The sequence below is a fragment of the Varanus komodoensis genome, unplaced genomic scaffold, assembly GCF_004798865.1.
Source record: "Varanus komodoensis strain SLA01 unplaced genomic scaffold, ASM479886v1 scaffold6_2, whole genome shotgun sequence".
In the NCBI taxonomy this organism is placed as follows: Eukaryota; Metazoa; Chordata; class Lepidosauria; order Squamata; family Varanidae; genus Varanus; species Varanus komodoensis.
The window spans coordinates 11,008,086-11,025,991 of NW_025336346.1; the positions used below are offsets into that span (position 1 = coordinate 11,008,086).

The following is a 17,906-nucleotide window of genomic DNA, read 5'->3' on the forward strand; positions in this document are numbered from 1 at the left end:
AGAAGTATAACTTAGAAGCATGAAGGGCCAAACTAGGCAAGAAAATAAAAGTTTTATTTGGGAATTCATTGGGGCTTGTGTGTGTTTGTTTTTAATGGCTGGCAGGCACAGGGTAAAGGTTATCATTGTGGCCACACAGCATGTGGAAATGGAACTTGAACCCTTCAATTCCCAGTGGCTATTTGCTCTGTGCCTTTCTTCCGGAAGAAAAGCTCCCTTTGGAGCCAATGGATAACCCTCCCCTCCCTGCCTGATGGAAACTGGGAATTAAAACACCACCGCCCTGGTGCGGGTCTGAGTTATGCATCTATCATAGTTTATTTGACCCTAAATATTGATATTTTACTGTCTGAATCACTGGCCTCACATTGTTCTCTGCTCAAGACTTGATATCTTGTGCATAACCATGTTCATATGAAGAGCTGTGCTGGATCAAGGCAAAGGCCCATTTGGTTCAGGTTTCTGCTTCACAGAATGGTCACCCAGGTGCCTCTGAGAATCCCACGGTCAGGCCACATAGGAAATAGCCACTGTTTGTGCATTCAGAGACAGGTACTCGAAGATACAGCCTCTAGAGAGGTTTGTTCAGCTGTCAGGGCAAATGGGTGGCGACTGATCCCCCTTTGAAGCCACCTGAGCTTGTCTCCACCACCAAAACTTGAAGCAGAGAATACCATACATTAGTAATGTGTTATGTAAAGAAGTAGGGGCAAATTGTGGGGTGGGAGCGTGACCAAAATCTACTGGCCATAAAGTTCACTGATCCCAAATACTCCCTGTATTATAAGGCTGCTGAGAGAAGTGAGATTTCTTTCTACTCTGACCATTCCATGCCTCATTTTACAAGCCACTAGAACAGATGTGCTTCACCTGATGCCCTCCAGATGCTTTGTCTACAGTTTTAATATTTTAATTGGCCATGGTGGTTGGTGCTGGTGAGAGGTGAAGTCCTAAACATCTGGCAGGCACTCCACTGGGGAAAGCCGTTGTAGCTTGGTTTCTTCTTCGTAAGGGAAAAAGCTGGAAATGTTCTGCCCCGGCTTCTGGAGCTCTGCAGAAGTGTTGCGCTGCAGCTCTCATCACTGCCAGCCAGCATGGCCATTTGGGGGATACCAGACAAGGGAAGGCTGATTCAGCCTTTCCTCAAATGAAAGTCTGCTAACAGCCTGCTTGCTTCAGGTGCCTGTTTCAGCTCCCCCGTTTCCAGTTGTATTCCCAGGGTAGCCAGGGCCAGCCCAAGGCATGTTGCTGCCTGAGACGGAGGAGGAAATAGAGCACCCTCATTCCACCTGTGGAAGCCAAGGGGACTGGCAGCTGGATCTCACTCTCAGTTGTGAGAGGACGGCATCCTCCAACGCACAGCGTTAGACTCGGTAAAGCGTTCCAAGCTACCTGACAAACTGGGCCTGGTCCTCTGCCACATCAGTGCTGCCCACCTGTTGGCTGAGGCAGATGCCTCACAGTAGGACTGGCCCTAAGTGTAGCCACAATATTGAATTAAATAAAAGCTTTATGAAAGTAGCCACTTTATTTTTCAGGACCTATCATGGAATTTACCTTTCTGTACCATGGACATGTTCACTGAGCTAACCCTTATACCCCTATGATTTCATTCTGTATTAGTCATTAGTCAGTTCAGATCCTATCAGTACCTATGCAAAGTTACACTGTTTTGACATATGCATTAGTTTGCACGTTGGATTGTCTTTGCCATATGGTTGCCTGTTTGCTTTGATGTCAATTAGAGCTTGCTTCCCAATATCAATAGCAAGTCAGGCAGTGGGGGAGATTTTCATTGGGAATACCATAGTAGTGGAAAACTTGCCTCTCCCTGAGCTTCATATCCTTACTTCTAATTGCTCCTTGTGCCTGCTGGTTTTGAGATTTTAAAACAGTCTTGTTAAATGCCTCAGCACACTTAACCTGACATGCGGTTTGGTCCAAAATGCCTGTCGGACTGCTGACATACTCTTAGTGTATCTTTGTTGTAAGTGCCAAAAATATATTTGTGTCATAATGAATGAATGGCAAATGTAATTGCCCTTTTTATGTTGTTGACTTAACATGACATAACATAACATAACTTTTTATGTTGTTGACATAACATGTACAACATGAAAGGTTGTACAATTTGTTCTGAGAAGTACTCAATATTGACTGATCTTGGAATATATTAGGCATCAACTGAGAAAGCAGTTATATAGATGAAGAAATGTGTCTAAGAACTAGTGACAGAATTGTCTAAGTATCATGGCAGATGGAGGGTAAAGAGAATAAGAACATTGGACTGAAGCAGCCTCTCTCCTGACTGTAGGAGTAGTCAGGAAAGTTGGATAATGTAAGGTTTCCCCTCTGATTATCTATATTTTTGCTTTGTTTGGTGGAAGGCAGTTGTGTGTGTCTTGTTACTTTATTTTGAGGCTTGTTTTTAGCTTTTTTGGGGTGAGGAAACAATGTGCAACCTTAAAGCAAAGCAAGGAAAGAAAGAAAGTTTCATAGGTTTTCTGTATGGCATCAGTCTGTTTGGCCAGTCTGGGGCACAGTCTGATAGGCTTGCGGGGTATAACCAGATGTAAGTAATGTTTACTGGTCTAAGAGTTTAAATTGTATGATAATTATGAATTTAAATTGTGAGTTTATTTTGGCAGCTGTATAGGCTGATGTGGAAGCCACCTATGAGACAAAGCCAGCCAAGATCCGGAGGGCAGTGCCTGTTAATGTGTGCTTTCAGGACATGGGGATGGGACACGGAGGTGCTTTCCCAGCTGTTTGTGGCTGTGTCTTCCTTCCTCATGTGGAAGTCTAAGGATGCAACTTGAAAAATTCATCAGAACATCTTGTCCAAGGAATCCGAGTGAACCATCAGTTTAATTTGCTATCTCAGGGTGCTTTTTTAATTAAGATAACTTGTTTTTTCTTTGCAGCATCCACCTGTAGTGGACTTTCCCAAGATTGAGGGTCAGTATCTGTCCTCCGGCCTGTGTTCAGTTCTGCTATAACTTACTGCTAAGCTAAGTGCAATGTATCGTGGTCACTCTAAAAAACATTTTGATGACCTCAGTGGCTGGTTGTGATAAATCTGACTTGCACACATACGGCAGTATTTTTCCCTTGTTTATTTAGACTACCTTACAGCTGCTTACTAACATTTTTTCATGTTTTGAGTTATCTGCACATGTAAAGCCAAAACTTCACATCACAGCTTAGCTGGAGCTGGAATATTTAGAATTCTGGTCACATATGAGAATTAAAAACAAGGAGGCACCTGTGCAGTAGAGGGCTGTATCTGTCAGGGATTCATTAGACAATGAATAGCCTAAAAGTGACTGATTCTAAAAGGCACAGCGTAAGATTGCAGATACACGTCATCAAACAATGCACCAAAGTGTGTGTTTACATCTTAGAATGCTCATGTTCAAAAAAGATCAATGGTTTATATATTGTATCGGATCTTATATCAGTCTATGACATGCATCCTATGACTTGAGTGTAAATCCAGATACTGCTTTCTCATGAATTTCTGAAATAAAAATGGACTGAAAGTACTGTAACTATCAAGTATTTACTAGCTCATGGACTTCCACTTAAATTATTTCGAGCTTTGTGACATCTTTTGGTAGAGCATAACAAGGGCAGGGGTGTTTTGTTATGCTATCCGTGTGCAGTGATGCACTCCCAACATGTCAGTCTGTTCTTGTCTTGCAGCAATTATTTTGTTTGGCGAACCAGTGAGATGGGAGACAAACCTGCAGTTGATAATAGATGTTCTTTTGACAAGCGGCTATCCTGGGAATCCATATCCTCAGGGGACTTACCCACATACTCCTGTGCTGGCCTGTAATATGGATCTGATGTGGGCAGCTGAAGCTCATTCTCCACGGTGAGGCAAAAATACGCAAGTGTTGTGAATACTTTGTGTGGTTTCCCCCCCACCCCCCTTGGCAAAAGTAGCAAGGAATGGCTGTTTAATCCAAAGAACTTTCACTAAGGGTCTCGGCATATGCCACAGACAAAATATTCATGAACAGTTGTAAAATTCCTGGATTCAGGATAGAACCCCATTGATCTTGAATGCTCACTTTACATCTGAGATGAGCATTATAATTCCTGAATTCTTAATTCTTCAGCTTGGATTAAAAACAGAGCCAGAGAAAAACATCTTCCCTGCAGTCATGCACACATTTACCCAGCTGTGGCTCTGTCAGCAGCAGGGAAGGAGATCTAAGCCCAATTATGAACCAGAAATGGAACTTGTCACACTTCCACTGATGCCCACGAGGCATCATGGGAAGATTCTTGCCATGGAAATGCTCCAGGCCCTTGAGAAAGAGGAACTGGGAGGCTTCCCACTGGTGCAACCACCCTTGCTAGGGGAGGGCGGTTGAGAGTTCTAAGGTGGGTACAAGAAATGGATCCAATCCCGCTGCTTTCCCACTGCTCTCGGAAGCCTGACAGTATCTGATTTTGGTTTGTAATTGTGTTCAGAGTGAATTGATCTTTTTTTCTGATTCACAAGTGACAGGGATAGTTCATTTGTCAAGCCCAGGGGCCGGCAACCTTAAACATTTGGACCCGTTTCCCACAGAAAAGAAAACACCGGGAGCCACAAAACCCTTTTGACATCTAAAATGAAGATAACACTTTATATATCTTTTTTTACCTTTATGCTATGTATTAAAAAAAACTGTAGTGTGTTGCATTTATGAAATCAATGAACTGCTACAGAGAAAACAAATTTTTATTTCTGCATGCAACAAAAACATTTTGAACTCCAAAAAAAAGATGCTGGGTTGAAGGTTACTTTCAAATAAAATAATGTCTATTTGAGTCCTCCTCATATTTATAAAAAGCTGAACTTAAATTATGATTTTTGCTCAGATCAACCTTCCTCATCAGTTCTGAAATGGCTTTTTTTCTCTCCATCCGGATATTTTTCAGCAAAGGCTGTGTATTTATTCTGGAAATGTCTTGCAACAGTCAACTTTTTGTTGTTTGCCAATTTCTGACCACATATTAAGCATACTGGTAAACCAGTCTCTTCAGCAGTGAAAGCAAATGAATCTGCCCACATACCATTAAACGTTCTGTTTTCTTCTGAAACTTTTCTTTCCTTAGATTTATCCATGGTTGGCCTACCAGGGGTTGAAAACCTCAGTAAATCGTGTGCTGGTGGGTGTCGCACATTGGCGGTTGTGACACATATTTTGAGTGACAGGGAGCCGCAGCAGAGGGATGAAAGAGCCATATGTGGCTCCGGAGCCACGGGTTGCTGACCCCGGTCAAGCCAATTGTGAATTGGGTGTGAAGTGGATGCCCAATGTACAGAATATTTGTACATTGTTTTTCTGTGTGAAAGTGCAATCCTATGTACATTAAAACTGAAAACATAACCTACAATTGGATGGGGAATGCTGGGACTTTTTCCTTTGTAAACACGCATAAGATCTCACCCTTTTAAAAGTATTTTAAAAGGACACACCCACAAACACACAGACTCAGTTGTGGCTTATTTAACTCACAATAAGCTGTAGTGCCTGTTCATGCCATATCCAACCCCCTCCCAAGGAGGGGCATGTTGTACAAACCTAGCAAGGGTTATATAAAGGTTGGCCACCCATATTCACCAGGTTTGCATGATACAACAAGTGTCAAGCATTTTTATTATATAGCAAAAATTATATAACTCCCCCCAAATGCATCCTGCCCATGGCTTAAATAATGGCAGGCTGTCACGTTGTATGATCAGCCCAGACTAGAAACCAGGTTGAATTCAGATCGAGTTGAATTTAGCTGCTATTGAAGTGATGGGATTTAAGTTCTATTAGCATAATCCAGATCTGACCCATAGTCATTTTTACCCTGACTAGCCAAGAGAGATTCATCTGTGTCCTTGGCATTAACTAAATGAACCCTTGTAAACATTGTGGAAGAAGTTACCTAGCCCCATTTTTCTTACTGTTGAAAACATGCAAACAGGAGATAAGGAGATCTGAAAGAAGCTGAATAATTCTTTGGATCTGTCTTCACAGTTGCAGATTCAGAACAGATATCATTCTTGAACTTACGTATTCAGAAGAGAGTCTGAGGAATTAAAGCAGATAGGAATGGCAAAACATGAAATTCTCAATCGCATTGATAGACTGAAGGTTAATAAGGAACTCCAGAATTGATACCACTGGGCCCAGATGGTGTCCATTCTAGAGTGTTTAAAGAGTTCAGATATGAAAATGCTGACCTTCTTAGAAGAAGATGCAACATATCTTTAAGCAGTGGTGCCCTGGATCAATATTTTCATCAAGCTCTCCACCCCAACCCCAAGATCCCTTTCTTGATCAGGTACTGCTAGCTTGTATCTCATCTACCTGTTCTTGACACTGGATTTTCTGCTCCAAGATGCATTAACTTACATGTACTTACATTGAACTGCAATTGACATTTTGATGCTCATTCCCCCAACGTGGAGAGATCCCTTTGGAGCTACTCACTGTTCATGTTGGAAGGAACAGTGTCTCCCACTGGATTGCCCCTGTCCCTGTGTTTATTGACACTCTCAAATAACTGTAATAGGTTGGTTAGATAGGACTTACCTTTGCTAAAACCAGTTTGGTTATTCCCCCAGCAGGGCTTGTTCCTTTGTAGGTTTACTGATTTGTCCTTTAATACTGATTTCAGTCAATTTTCTCAGAACAAACGGTAAGCTAACTGACTAATTTCCTGGCTCTCCTTTTAAAAACTGGCCATTACATTGGCCATTCTCCAGGATGTAGTATTGACCACCAACATGGATGGCTTAAAAAGGGGCTTGGACAGATTTATGGAGGAGGCGGCTCTCAGTGGCCACTAGCTTGCTGGCTATGTGCTACCTCCGTTATCGAGGTGGAATGCCTGCATAACGTCAGTTGCCGAGGAGCTTGGGCAGGTGAAACTCTTGCACCCGTCCTGCTTGAAGGATCCTGTGGGCAGTGAATAGGCCACTGCTAGATTGGATGGACCACTGATCTGATCCAGCATGGCTCCTCTTGTGTTCTTACATGGCTGAACAGCTACTGGTACTCCTTGGCATTTTTCCCCACAGAGAAGAACAGCATTTAGTGCTTGCTAGACGCTGTGCAGGCAGGTGGGTGGAAGACTGAACTTGTTTCATTTTGCCTTATACTGTATGTGACCAGAAAGTAAGAATTCAGGCAAATGGGGGTCTAGGTCTTTTTCTTTGTTATGATGAATTTGTATCCTGCCTGATAATTTCTTCTCAGAAGCTTTTTTCCTGTATATTTCAGATTCGGGCATGGAACATTCATGGTCTGTCTGGAAAACATTTACAAAAAGATTACTGGCAAAGAGCTGAAATACGAGGCTTTGATGGGAAAGCCCAGTGAACTGACCTATCACTATGCAGAACGCTTGATCAGGACCCAGGCAGCTGCAAAGCACTGGAGAAAACCTATTCAGACGCTGTATGCGGTCGGGTAAGAGGCTTCTCATCAATGAGTATTTCTATTCCCAACAGCAGCAAAAGGGATCGGATCATATTAAGGAGCTATCTCTTTCTTCCTTTCTTTGCAGTTCTGTTAAGGAGGAAAGGGAACATTTTGTATAGGGTATTGCCACAAAATTAAAGACATTTATAGAATAGAAAGAAAGACTGTAATCGTCCCATGAAAACACGTTGAAATGTATTTGTCAAAACCATTATTTATCTTGGAAGATTGTAGTCGGGCTAGGCAGCCAATCGGTGCATGGATCTGCCCCACACACACAAATGCTACACCAGATGTTAGCAACTTGTAGGCCAAATCATCTGGAGGGGCACGATTCCTATCAGTACGAGGCAGTATTGACAGAACATCTGGAGAACCACAACTTGCTTGGCTCTGACCTACACAATGTGAGACTGCCACTGAATTTGAAAACATCTTTTTAAATCATCTTAAAGAGGAGTCACTAACCAACAAATCACCTGCTGGTATTTGCTTAAGCAGTGCAGCCCAGTTCTAGGCATTTTTACTCTAAATATCTCTCCAAGTTCAGTGGGACTTGTTCCCACCTATTTGCTTAAGTCTGCCTTTTTACTTCATGTAGTTGTGCTATGTGGCTTTTGCATTTCTGATTTCACACCTGCACTATGCCTTGAAACAACTACCTGAAATTCTGAAATAACCGATTCTTCCATTTCTAAAATATGTGCAACCTTGGCTATATGGGTTTAGGGGCAGGATGTGTGTGAACAGTATAGATGGTTCTTGTGTGCTAGCACTTGCAAACCTGTAGTGAGTCTGCACTTCCTAATATTGTTGTGTTTGTGGATTTTTTACTTCATTATTGTTTATTGCGCTGAAGAATGCTGTGCAAGCATTCCATGAGCCAGGTTGAAGCTTGTTTCTCAAAAGGTAATAAGAAACCTGTTTGCAGTTCCCTGGGCTTTGGGCCTGCAGTGCTGCTAGATCAGGAATACAATGTTCAGAGAAAGTGCAGACATTTTATTTATTTATCACTACATTTCTACCCTGCCTTGTTTGCTCTTGCAAGGACCCCAGGGGGGCTCTGGTCATCCTCGTCTCCATTTTATCTTCTCAATGGCTCTCAGAGTTAAGCTGGGCTGGTAGTCAGTGACTGGCCCAAACTCGCCCAGCAAGCCTCGTGGCTGAGTGGGGACCAGGTTTCCCAAGTGCCAGTACAACACTGTGACCGCTAAGCCATTGTCAGCATCCAGGGCATGGGCAGCTGGGTATCAGGTCAGGGCACCAGGACCCAGGCAACCAGTACAGTATACAGGCCCATTCCAAATCATAGTCAGGCAGTCCAGAGATCAAGGCGGGTAACAGAAGTGCAAGGTAGGCCAATCCGAATAGAGCAGAGCAGTCAATGCCAGTCAGGAGTCAAAAGCCAGAGAGACAAGCCAAGGAGAAGCAGACGCCTGGGACTGGAGCAGGTGAAGCTGGGCATGGTCCAGAAGGAGGAGCAAGGCAACAGGCAGTTTCCAGAAGCAGGTTCCAGAAGGCACAGGGCACTCCAACAACATCAAGACCCTTTGTTGCTAAGACAGCATCTGAAGGGAAGAGCCAGTTCTTCCCTCAGGGCTCCCAGGTGGTGCTCGTAACATCCCAGGTGGCTGTGATTGATTGAGGGCCCAGTGCTGCAACCACCAGGGCTGCTATCCTGCTCTCTGGCCAGAAGAGGGAGCCCTGGTGCTGCCTCAGAACCTCACAGCCGTGCTGGATTTACACAGGCAACTCTCTTGAGCCTTTAGGCTGCCATAGGCAGATAACAGCCTTTCCTACCTGCTGAAATCATCTCCAGATCACGATGGCCACTGTTGTAATAATCACTAAAATGGTAAATTCTTCTAATGTTGCCTCTGTCAGGATAACCATTGCTGTTCGCCTAGAATGGGCTAATCCTGATGTACCTTTTCCTGGTTTTCTAGGGATAACCTAATGACAGATATTTATGGTGCTAATCTTTACAATCGCTACCTTGAAGAGAAGAGCTCTAGAAGAGGTCCCAAGGCGCGCATCCAGGCTAAAGCTGCAGGTGGCACAAACTCTGCCACTGTCTCTCAGGAAGACGATCTTGAGAACACTTGGGAAAGTGAACTAGCCTCTGCCACTGCCACAAACTGTAGATCCGTCCTTGTTTGCACTGGAGTCTTCAGTCCTCATACAGGGGTGCCCTCGGATACAAGGGGGATTATAACTGAGACTGCGTTTCATGGGCATCGAGATTTCAGGTTTGATCCTGCTTTAGTGGAACCAGACCACATTGTGCCAGATGTTGATGCTGCTGTTGACCTAATCTTCCATCTGGAGAATTTTGCGCCAAGTGGAAATTGAGAACTTCCTGATTACTTGTTTGACATTTAACATTTTTCTCCTTATGAAAAACCAACAGGGGCACTTAGTATCACCTATTCCTTAATGTGTGTTCGTCTTTCTGTGCAGCGCTTCTAATACACTCCTATTTGTTCTAACAGCATTTCCTTTAATATCTTAATTTCTGCACTCTGACTTTCTTTAGTATCCGATAATTTGTTATGAATTGTACTTTCTGTATATATTTCTACCTTCACTGTCTAGCCTAGTGGGTTCAGTCCAGGGCTCTGAGTAGCAAAGAGGTGCACCCAATGTGTTCAGAGTCTGAACATGTGCAGCACCTGTGCTTTGGAAACACGCACTGTTTCTATGTCGATGCAAAGCTCTGTTCTTCAGGGATCGCAGCATGCCCCTCTGCAGTATCCTCCTCATTCTTGCTGCCATTCGTATATTCCCCTGGACTCCCTGTCTGTCCTGCTGCTTCCTTATGGAAAGATGATCCAGAGCACTGGGAGGTGCAGTCCAGGGGTACTGTCCATTAACCCGGCATGTCAAGCCACCTTTGCTAAGTTGGAAGGATGTGGGCCTGCAGCCAGGTGGGTGAGCACATGCAGAAGTGGAGCAAGGGGTTGATGGCCCCTTCCAAAGGCCCCCTGATGGCCTTATTAGGCCCCTTCCAACTATTCTATCTATTCCTATTCTATTCTATTCTATTCTATTCAAGTTGCATTTGTGATGCTCCCTTGTAGATTTCCATTTGTGCTCCACTAGCTGAGTTTATAACCAAACTGACGGATCCCACAGAGGTGCCCTTGAGTATCATCCACCAAATGTAGGTTTGTTCAAAAACCTATGCTTTGAAGTGGGTGGGCAGGAACAGATAGAAGTTGCTCAAATCCCACTTACTTGTGAAAGCTTTTTGGAAGAGTTTCTGTTAGACTTTGCGCCTCATCTAACTGAATTCTTCATGAAGTCTTAAATCTTACACTGAAGATTTATTCATTCCTGTGTGTCTCTTGCTTTGGATTGCAGAATGTCCAACATCTGTTTGAGTTGTTGGTTTTAGCCTAAGTCCAAACTGCAATTGCACACTTGATCAAGCCTGCCAGGAAGTACCCCCTCCCTCTCCCCCTCCTCTAATTATCGCTTTTGTTTTTAAGGGTTATATATCTCGTGCACGTAAATTTTACTTAATGAATTTCTCCATTTTATGAAACATGTTGTTTGATTCAAAGAATCATGCCCAGTAAAAAAAAATAATCCTTTTTAAAGGACTCCCATAGATCTTTGGTCAGTATGTTTCAGTATGTATCGTGAATGATAAAGCATTTTATATGCTTTATCATTCACGATAGCCAGACTTTCAAATATTGGATCAGTAAAGATGGATGATGGTGATTCTTGTGCACCTCCCTAACTTTGAATTTGGAATTCATAGTTTAAAATATCCTGGGTACTACAAAAGTAGAGTTTTAAATAAGTGAGAATTCTGCCCAGAGCCAGATACAAACAAATTTTGTTAGAAACAAATTTTTAGCCACTTGCCCATATGATCATAAGACCAGTAATAAGAAATATAGAAAGCTGAAGTGTGTGGTTTTTAAAAGTGATAGCTGTGCAAAATCCGCTCTAACACATGTTGGTCTAACCCAGGGGTCGGCAGCCTTTAACACTCAAAGAGCCATTTGGGCCCGTTTCCCACACAAAAGAAAACACTGGGAGCCACAAAACCCTTTTGACATCTAAAATGAAGATGACACTGCATATATCGTTTTTTAGCTTAATGCTATGTATATCTTCATTATGATTTAGCTGCAGCTCTTGCTCAGTCATTAAAAACTGTTATTTTTAATCTTACATTAGAAAGTAATAGGACTCCTTTCATATACTTTGAATAGGAGAACAGCTTCCTGAAGAGTCAAAGTCAGTGCTAAAGGGCTGCATGCATTAAACAGCAAACCCCATAAGTTCGTCAGCAGTAAAAGCAAATTAATCTACCCACGTATCATTAAACATTTGGTTTTCTTCAGAAACTTTTCTTCGATTTATCCTGTGGCTGTGCCAGAGATATAGGTGTGTTTAGTGACTGATTAGCAGATAAACAGTCAAGTGCTGTGAATTGTGACAGGTCCCAAGCACAGCTTTTAACATTCAGATGAAGGAGATTACATTGGGACAAAGAGAATCTTGTCAGTAGGGTTTCGTGTAACATGAGAGCCTGCAGGAAGCTTGTTTAGTAGAGGAATGTAGCGATTTACTTAACTAGCTGATTTACTTAACTAGCTAGTGCTGTGTTCCTGAGTGGAGCTTCGAGCAGATCAGCGGCTGAGCGACGGAGCCGCAGCAGAGGGGTTCAAGAGCCACGTGCAGCTCCGGAGCCACGGGTTGCTGACCACTGGTCTAGATCCTTCTGCAGAAATTTATTTTCTGTAGTTTTAAACCACCCGCAAAAGTTTTTTCTGTTTTACTTAAATACATTAGGGAAAAAAATCAATATTAAAAACCAGAACAGCACAATATCAAAGGTAATGAACTGTGTGAAGAAGTACGTCTGTCTGTCCTGCATTTCCTACTTATTTATTGAATGACCCTAACTTCTAGTAGATTTGAGAGAGAGAAATGCTTCCTTGCATAACTGTACCTACTTCTGTCATGTTTCCCTTTACTCATTCTTTTCTACACTCAAAAATCACAAATGTTGCCATCTTCCCTCTAGTGCCCTGGTGCACCTTTGCCAGGTGTACAATATCCTTTTGGAGATGCCGGTACAGAACTACAGGTAACATTCCAGATGGCATTGCACCATAGATCTTCTGAAAGGCATCACAATATTGCTGGTAATCTTCTTTTCTGTCCCTTTCACAGCATGGGAGTCTTGCTTTTTCACAAGAGTCACACACAGGCTTAACTTCATCATTGAGTTATCCTGCTCACTCCATTTTGAAAAAATCCTTTTCAGAGTTCCTTGCAATTCCTTTTAATGTTTACAGCCCTAAATACTAGGCTATTTCACTGCTCACCTCTTAATTCCATGTTATTTAGGAACAAGTTGAAAAGCACAAGTCCTAATCTATACCCTGGTCTTAACATTTCTTCCTTGCAATACTCTGGGCATTTGTTCTTATGGGGTTGGTTCACACGGGACAAGCAACCCTCTGTGGTTACTACAGTTCACAGTTTTTACCATGATCTTCCCAGCACACAAGTGATTTCTTCATTATTGTGGTCTCCATTGTCCCTACTCTCTTCCTGCTGTTGACACATATCCTATCAGCCACCATGCCTAAAATTTAATACCAACGAGTTCCATGACTCACTGTCTACATCACCTGCCTGTTCCTCATTTGTCCATATGTCTTCTACTAGGCAGTAGAGACTGGATGGCTGGAGAGGCTCCTAGCGTAGTCACCTTTTTTAGGCGACTCTGTGGAGGTTACCCAGCAGAACCCTGGGAACCAGAACCCTAGGTTCAGACAGTGCAACAAGCTATGGTAGTATGGCGAAACCATAGAAACAACTGTTGTTTCTTGTCATGGTTTTTAAAGCTCCGGCATAGCCTGGTGAAATGCCATAGTTCAGTTCAGACAACATGACAAACAGATGATAGTAACACATACACAGAAAGAGAGAGTTTGTCATGTCTGAACCCAGCCATCAGTTTTCTTTTCTTAAATTAACAATCCATAGGAGGATATAACTTCTGTTCCCATGACTGCTGAGTTTAGCAGTTCGGTAAGTGTGCCAAACACTTCTGAAAGTTCAAGTCCACAGTGTCTGCAGTGTCCTCTGAATCGGCCCATCCACATGACATTCAATTCTGAAAGTTTAGTGAGAGGGTTTGCATTACAAAACCCAAGCTGAGTTTTCTTCAGCAAGACAAGTGTTTTTATAAACTTTCCAACAGCTTACCCAGAACAGATGTTAAGTTAATAGCATGTATTGTCTCTATCCTCACCTCCAGATCCCATTTTTAAAATTGCATTTTTACAAAGTTACATTGGCCACTTTCCTTTCAAGGTCTGGAGGCCAACCTTGGAGAAAAGTTACACATTATGATTAGAATATCAGCAGTTTCATATTGGCTGGACATGTACTGGATGCAATGATGTTGTTTTTCTAATTTGTTTAAATTAAATTTGACTTCAACACAGTGAAGTTTTATTGTATTATGTTTTAATTACTGGGAAGTATTTTGTTTTTAAAATCCACCACAGCACATTGAGAAGCCCCCTGTTCAATTAAAGAATAAAGAAAAAGTAGGATAAATCCAACAGAAAACATTTGTGGGCGGTGAGATAGGGGATGTAGTATAGGGGAGGGAAAACTCCAGCTGTCCATACTGTTCATTTGGCCCAAAGGACACTCTTGGATACAATCCAGAGATTTGCTCCAGGTGGCAGAAGGTCCCGTTTTGGTCTAGGAGCTAGACTGGAAAGCTCATAGGCTGAATGCTTACCAAAAGGGTGGCGTCCCCTCGCCTCTATGACATGGTGCTTGAGTGACCCAAGTCGTGAGTGACACATTTAGATGGGTTGCAAAGGCTTGCTCAGGAACCAGACAGATGAGTACTCACAATAATACTGTTCATATTGAGAATGTTAAAAGGCTACGCCGTATTTGTGCTCTTGTCAGCCTCAGAACTACTAATGGACTAATAGTTTAAGGTACAGCATGACATGGCTTGCATTCCAAACAGCCCAGGTTGAATTTCTGGCATCTCGCTGAAGAGCAAACAAAGACTTCTGCTTGGAACCCTGTAGAACCACTGCTAAGTTGGAGGACTTCCTGTCCTCCTGCTGTGTCGAGTAGGTCGGCTTTTGCACCTTGCTTACAGGTGTAGCTTGCTGAGATCAGGTTGCCTGGATATATGGAGCAAGCTCATGGCTGGGGTGAGAGATGAAGAGTGAGCCCAAGAAAATTCAGGAGACATATTGTTGCCATGGTGGGATACCACTGGAAAGCTTGCAAAGGACTGAAATCTCTGCCTACTGCTGAAAAAGAAACAAAATACTATTGCACTTTTTAAAAGTGCAGCCTTTATTGAAAGCATTGCAGCATCCAGTATACAAAAAGCACATTACAGAATATGGCTCCTACATAATTGCCTTCCACAGCTGTGGCAAAAAAGCAACATTTTAATTTACACTGAGCTCAATATATCTACTGAATGTAGAGCAGTCAGGCAGTTTTAATGTTGGGCCAAATCCCTTTCCAAAAAAGCCACTACTAGTTTATTCAGTGAGTTGAGATTCATGACCATTTTCTTAGAAGTTCCTGCTGGAAAAATAAACTTGTTTTCGGCAGCTGTTGCTGGGAGAAATTAATTTGCTATTTACTCTTTTCATTATCCATTAGAGGGCAGCAGAACAGAACAGTTTGTCCAGTGTTTCTGTTCCTAGTGACTAGCTAACAGTTTTATGTGGCATTTAGTTAATCATTTTCCTTTGTGCTCGAATTCAAGCACACTATATTGCAATGTTGAGTTTTTAGAACAACACTCTCCTGAAACATGACAAAAGATTAAGTTTTCATTCAAAGGGCCCATGCTGAGAGTGAAGCCAGAAGTGTAGAGATGTGACAATCCAACGAGGGATACAAAAGAACAGCCAAAAGGATGGTTGTAGAAGTGCAAAGGGTGCCACAGCTTCAGCTGCATTATTGGAATAAATGCATGTGGCCCTTACTTGAGTAACAACCAGCTGGCCCTTCACCCTCCGCTTCTCACCATCTGTCAATAGAGGCGGACCAGAGGTACGTAAAAGAAAGGTCTGAGCGCTTAGAGCAGCCCTTGGCTACCAGACACCTTCTGAACACATCGGGCAAAGTTTCCTGGCCATGCTGGCTGGAAGCAGGTGGGGGCATCAGGTTGGGGAAGGCAATTTACACAACACTAACTCTGTTCTATATACCCACAATAAAAGGCCTGCCATCTTTCAAGTTCATGGGAAACTAATAGTAGGTTTTTGCCTTGATGGGGTTTTTGTTGGTATTTGGAGAAGAGTTTCTATCTGGGCAAGACAGAAATGCTTGGATCTTTAATTTGGCGTACTGTTTTAAGATGTGATGGCAGTAGCTCAGGTTTCTGTAAAATAGGGATTGGACATGATGGACTGCAGTTTCCATCATCCTTCACCATTGGCTATGCTGGCTACAGCTGAAGGAACTTGAAATTCGGCAAAATCTCTTATGCCTGTTTTAAAAGAGAATTAGGCCAGCTCTCCCCAACAGTAAATTCAGCCTGTGAGCGGCAGCAGGGTTGGTCCCAGTGCAGGGCCACTGAGAAACAAGAGGGGAATTGGTGTGCTTAAGAGAAACCCCGAGTGTGCAGAAATGCAAACACACAAACGTGCATGTATAGATGTATACATGAGGAAAGGGATACCCTCCAGTGCAGAAACAGCACAATGGCAGATGTGCCTCTTGGGACACACATTATTTAATCTGGTGAAATAGAGAGGGACAGAATATACTGGGAAAGGGCATAGCTAGCAGCAGATATCCTTCCTGTGGGGTCTGTTGCTGCATGCTGACCAACATGCTTTAAATGCAAACTGAGGCAGGGGTGGACTGCTGTTTGTTGTGTCATGTCAACCCAGTCAGGGTGGGTTCTTGGCATGGTTAACAAACCACCCACATCATGCCAGGGATTAAGTTACCTTTGGCATTGTGGCTCCCCAACTTGTGCAAATCCAGACAGGGTGCCTTGTTGCCATGGTTAACAAGCCACCCAGAACCCACGTGAGTAGCATGCATGGCACCAGAGCTATAGTCTTCACCATGATCTTGTGGACATACATACTCCCATATTTCAGAGGCCGCATTTGCAAGGGAGAGTTACTCAATATTGGTCTTGCCTACAAGGGATCTGCATGGAAGCAGGATGCTAGACTAGATGGATCCTTGGTCTTTCTGATGCAGCGAGGCTTTTCTTATGACCATAAAGAACTGAACTGTGGCAAGCAGCTCAGTTGCTCATTTGCAGTACTCACATTTCCCATTCCCTGCTCTATTGTGAATGTTTTCACCTGCCTTTTTTGACCAATGGAATCATGGCAGGCTGTTGACTTACTTTATTTGTAAATGTTATACCCAAGTCTAAATTACTGCAATTCACCTGTATGTCATTTTTGTTATTGATGATTGCAAGAGCAACTTTTAACAAATGTCAAGACATGGAAATAACTTGTGAGCTTCCATTGAAGCTGCAGGAATCCCAGGCTGAAGTGATTGTTTTGGGGACCAAATGCCCAAAAGCATTTTACTGTACTTCCACAAAATGGGGGCCAAACAGCACAAACATTGCATCCAACTGCAACTGCTACTTTTGAAACAGTTGTTTTAGGTTTAGCAGCTGCTAAATGAAGTTCCCTGAATTTTAAAATCTCAGCAGTTACATAAGAACTTCAGATGCGTTGGGTCCTTGACATCTGTGCAATGGATTTAATTGGTATTATTACCCGACACCCTGGCTCAAGAATCCCTTTTGGCTCTGGGAGGCAGACTGAAAAGCTGCCAGGAATGTCCTTAAGACAATGACAGGGCTGCAGTGATATGGGGGGAATAGTGTTCATGCATTTCCTCCTTTTATGGGGAAGTATTTCCTGTAACTGGAAACAAGCAAGGTGAAAAGAAAATGTTTTTGCTGCCTACTTAAACACTATCTAACCTCAAGTGGGTATAGGGGAGGTAACACAGTATTCCTTGGGTGCTGAAAAAGTCCCTGGTCCAGACCCCTTTTGGTGGTGGGACATCTAAGAGGTCTTGAAGTTTAGTGCAACCTATGGGCATTGTCACATGGAAGGAGGCAGTTCTTCAGATATCCTGGCCCTAAACCATGTGCAGCTTTACAAATATGCACCAACACCTTAAATTGGGGCAGGAAACAAGTCAGACTCCAATGCACTTGATGCACAGTCAGTGGCCTGAAAACAATGCAACAGAAAGACATCTGGCTGATGTACTGCACCAGCTGCAGTTTCTGCACACTCCTCACAAGCATCCCTGCAAAAGCACACTCAGTAATCTAATCAGGTGAGCAAAGCATTTATTTCTGAGACTAAATCCATCTTCTGCAGGCAAGGGTCCTGCTTTTGGATG

At 43.0% G+C, this 17,906-nt stretch overlaps 1 protein-coding gene across 1 annotated transcript in view; it reads left to right on the forward strand.

Annotated features, from left to right (window-relative positions):
* Nucleotides 1-11,580, forward strand: part of LOC123034265 (haloacid dehalogenase-like hydrolase domain-containing 5) — a 20,679-nt gene extending 9,099 nt beyond the window's left edge. The window contains exons 2-5 of the mRNA XM_044451509.1: nt 2,925-2,958; nt 3,706-3,880; nt 7,278-7,466; nt 9,425-11,580. Of these exons, the coding sequence (XP_044307444.1) occupies nt 2,925-2,958; nt 3,706-3,880; nt 7,278-7,466; nt 9,425-9,830 (804 nt within the window). The 3' untranslated portion in view covers nt 9,831-11,580. The remainder of the gene's footprint in view (nt 1-2,924; nt 2,959-3,705; nt 3,881-7,277; nt 7,467-9,424) is intronic.
* Nucleotides 11,581-17,906: the final 6,326 nt, after the last annotated feature.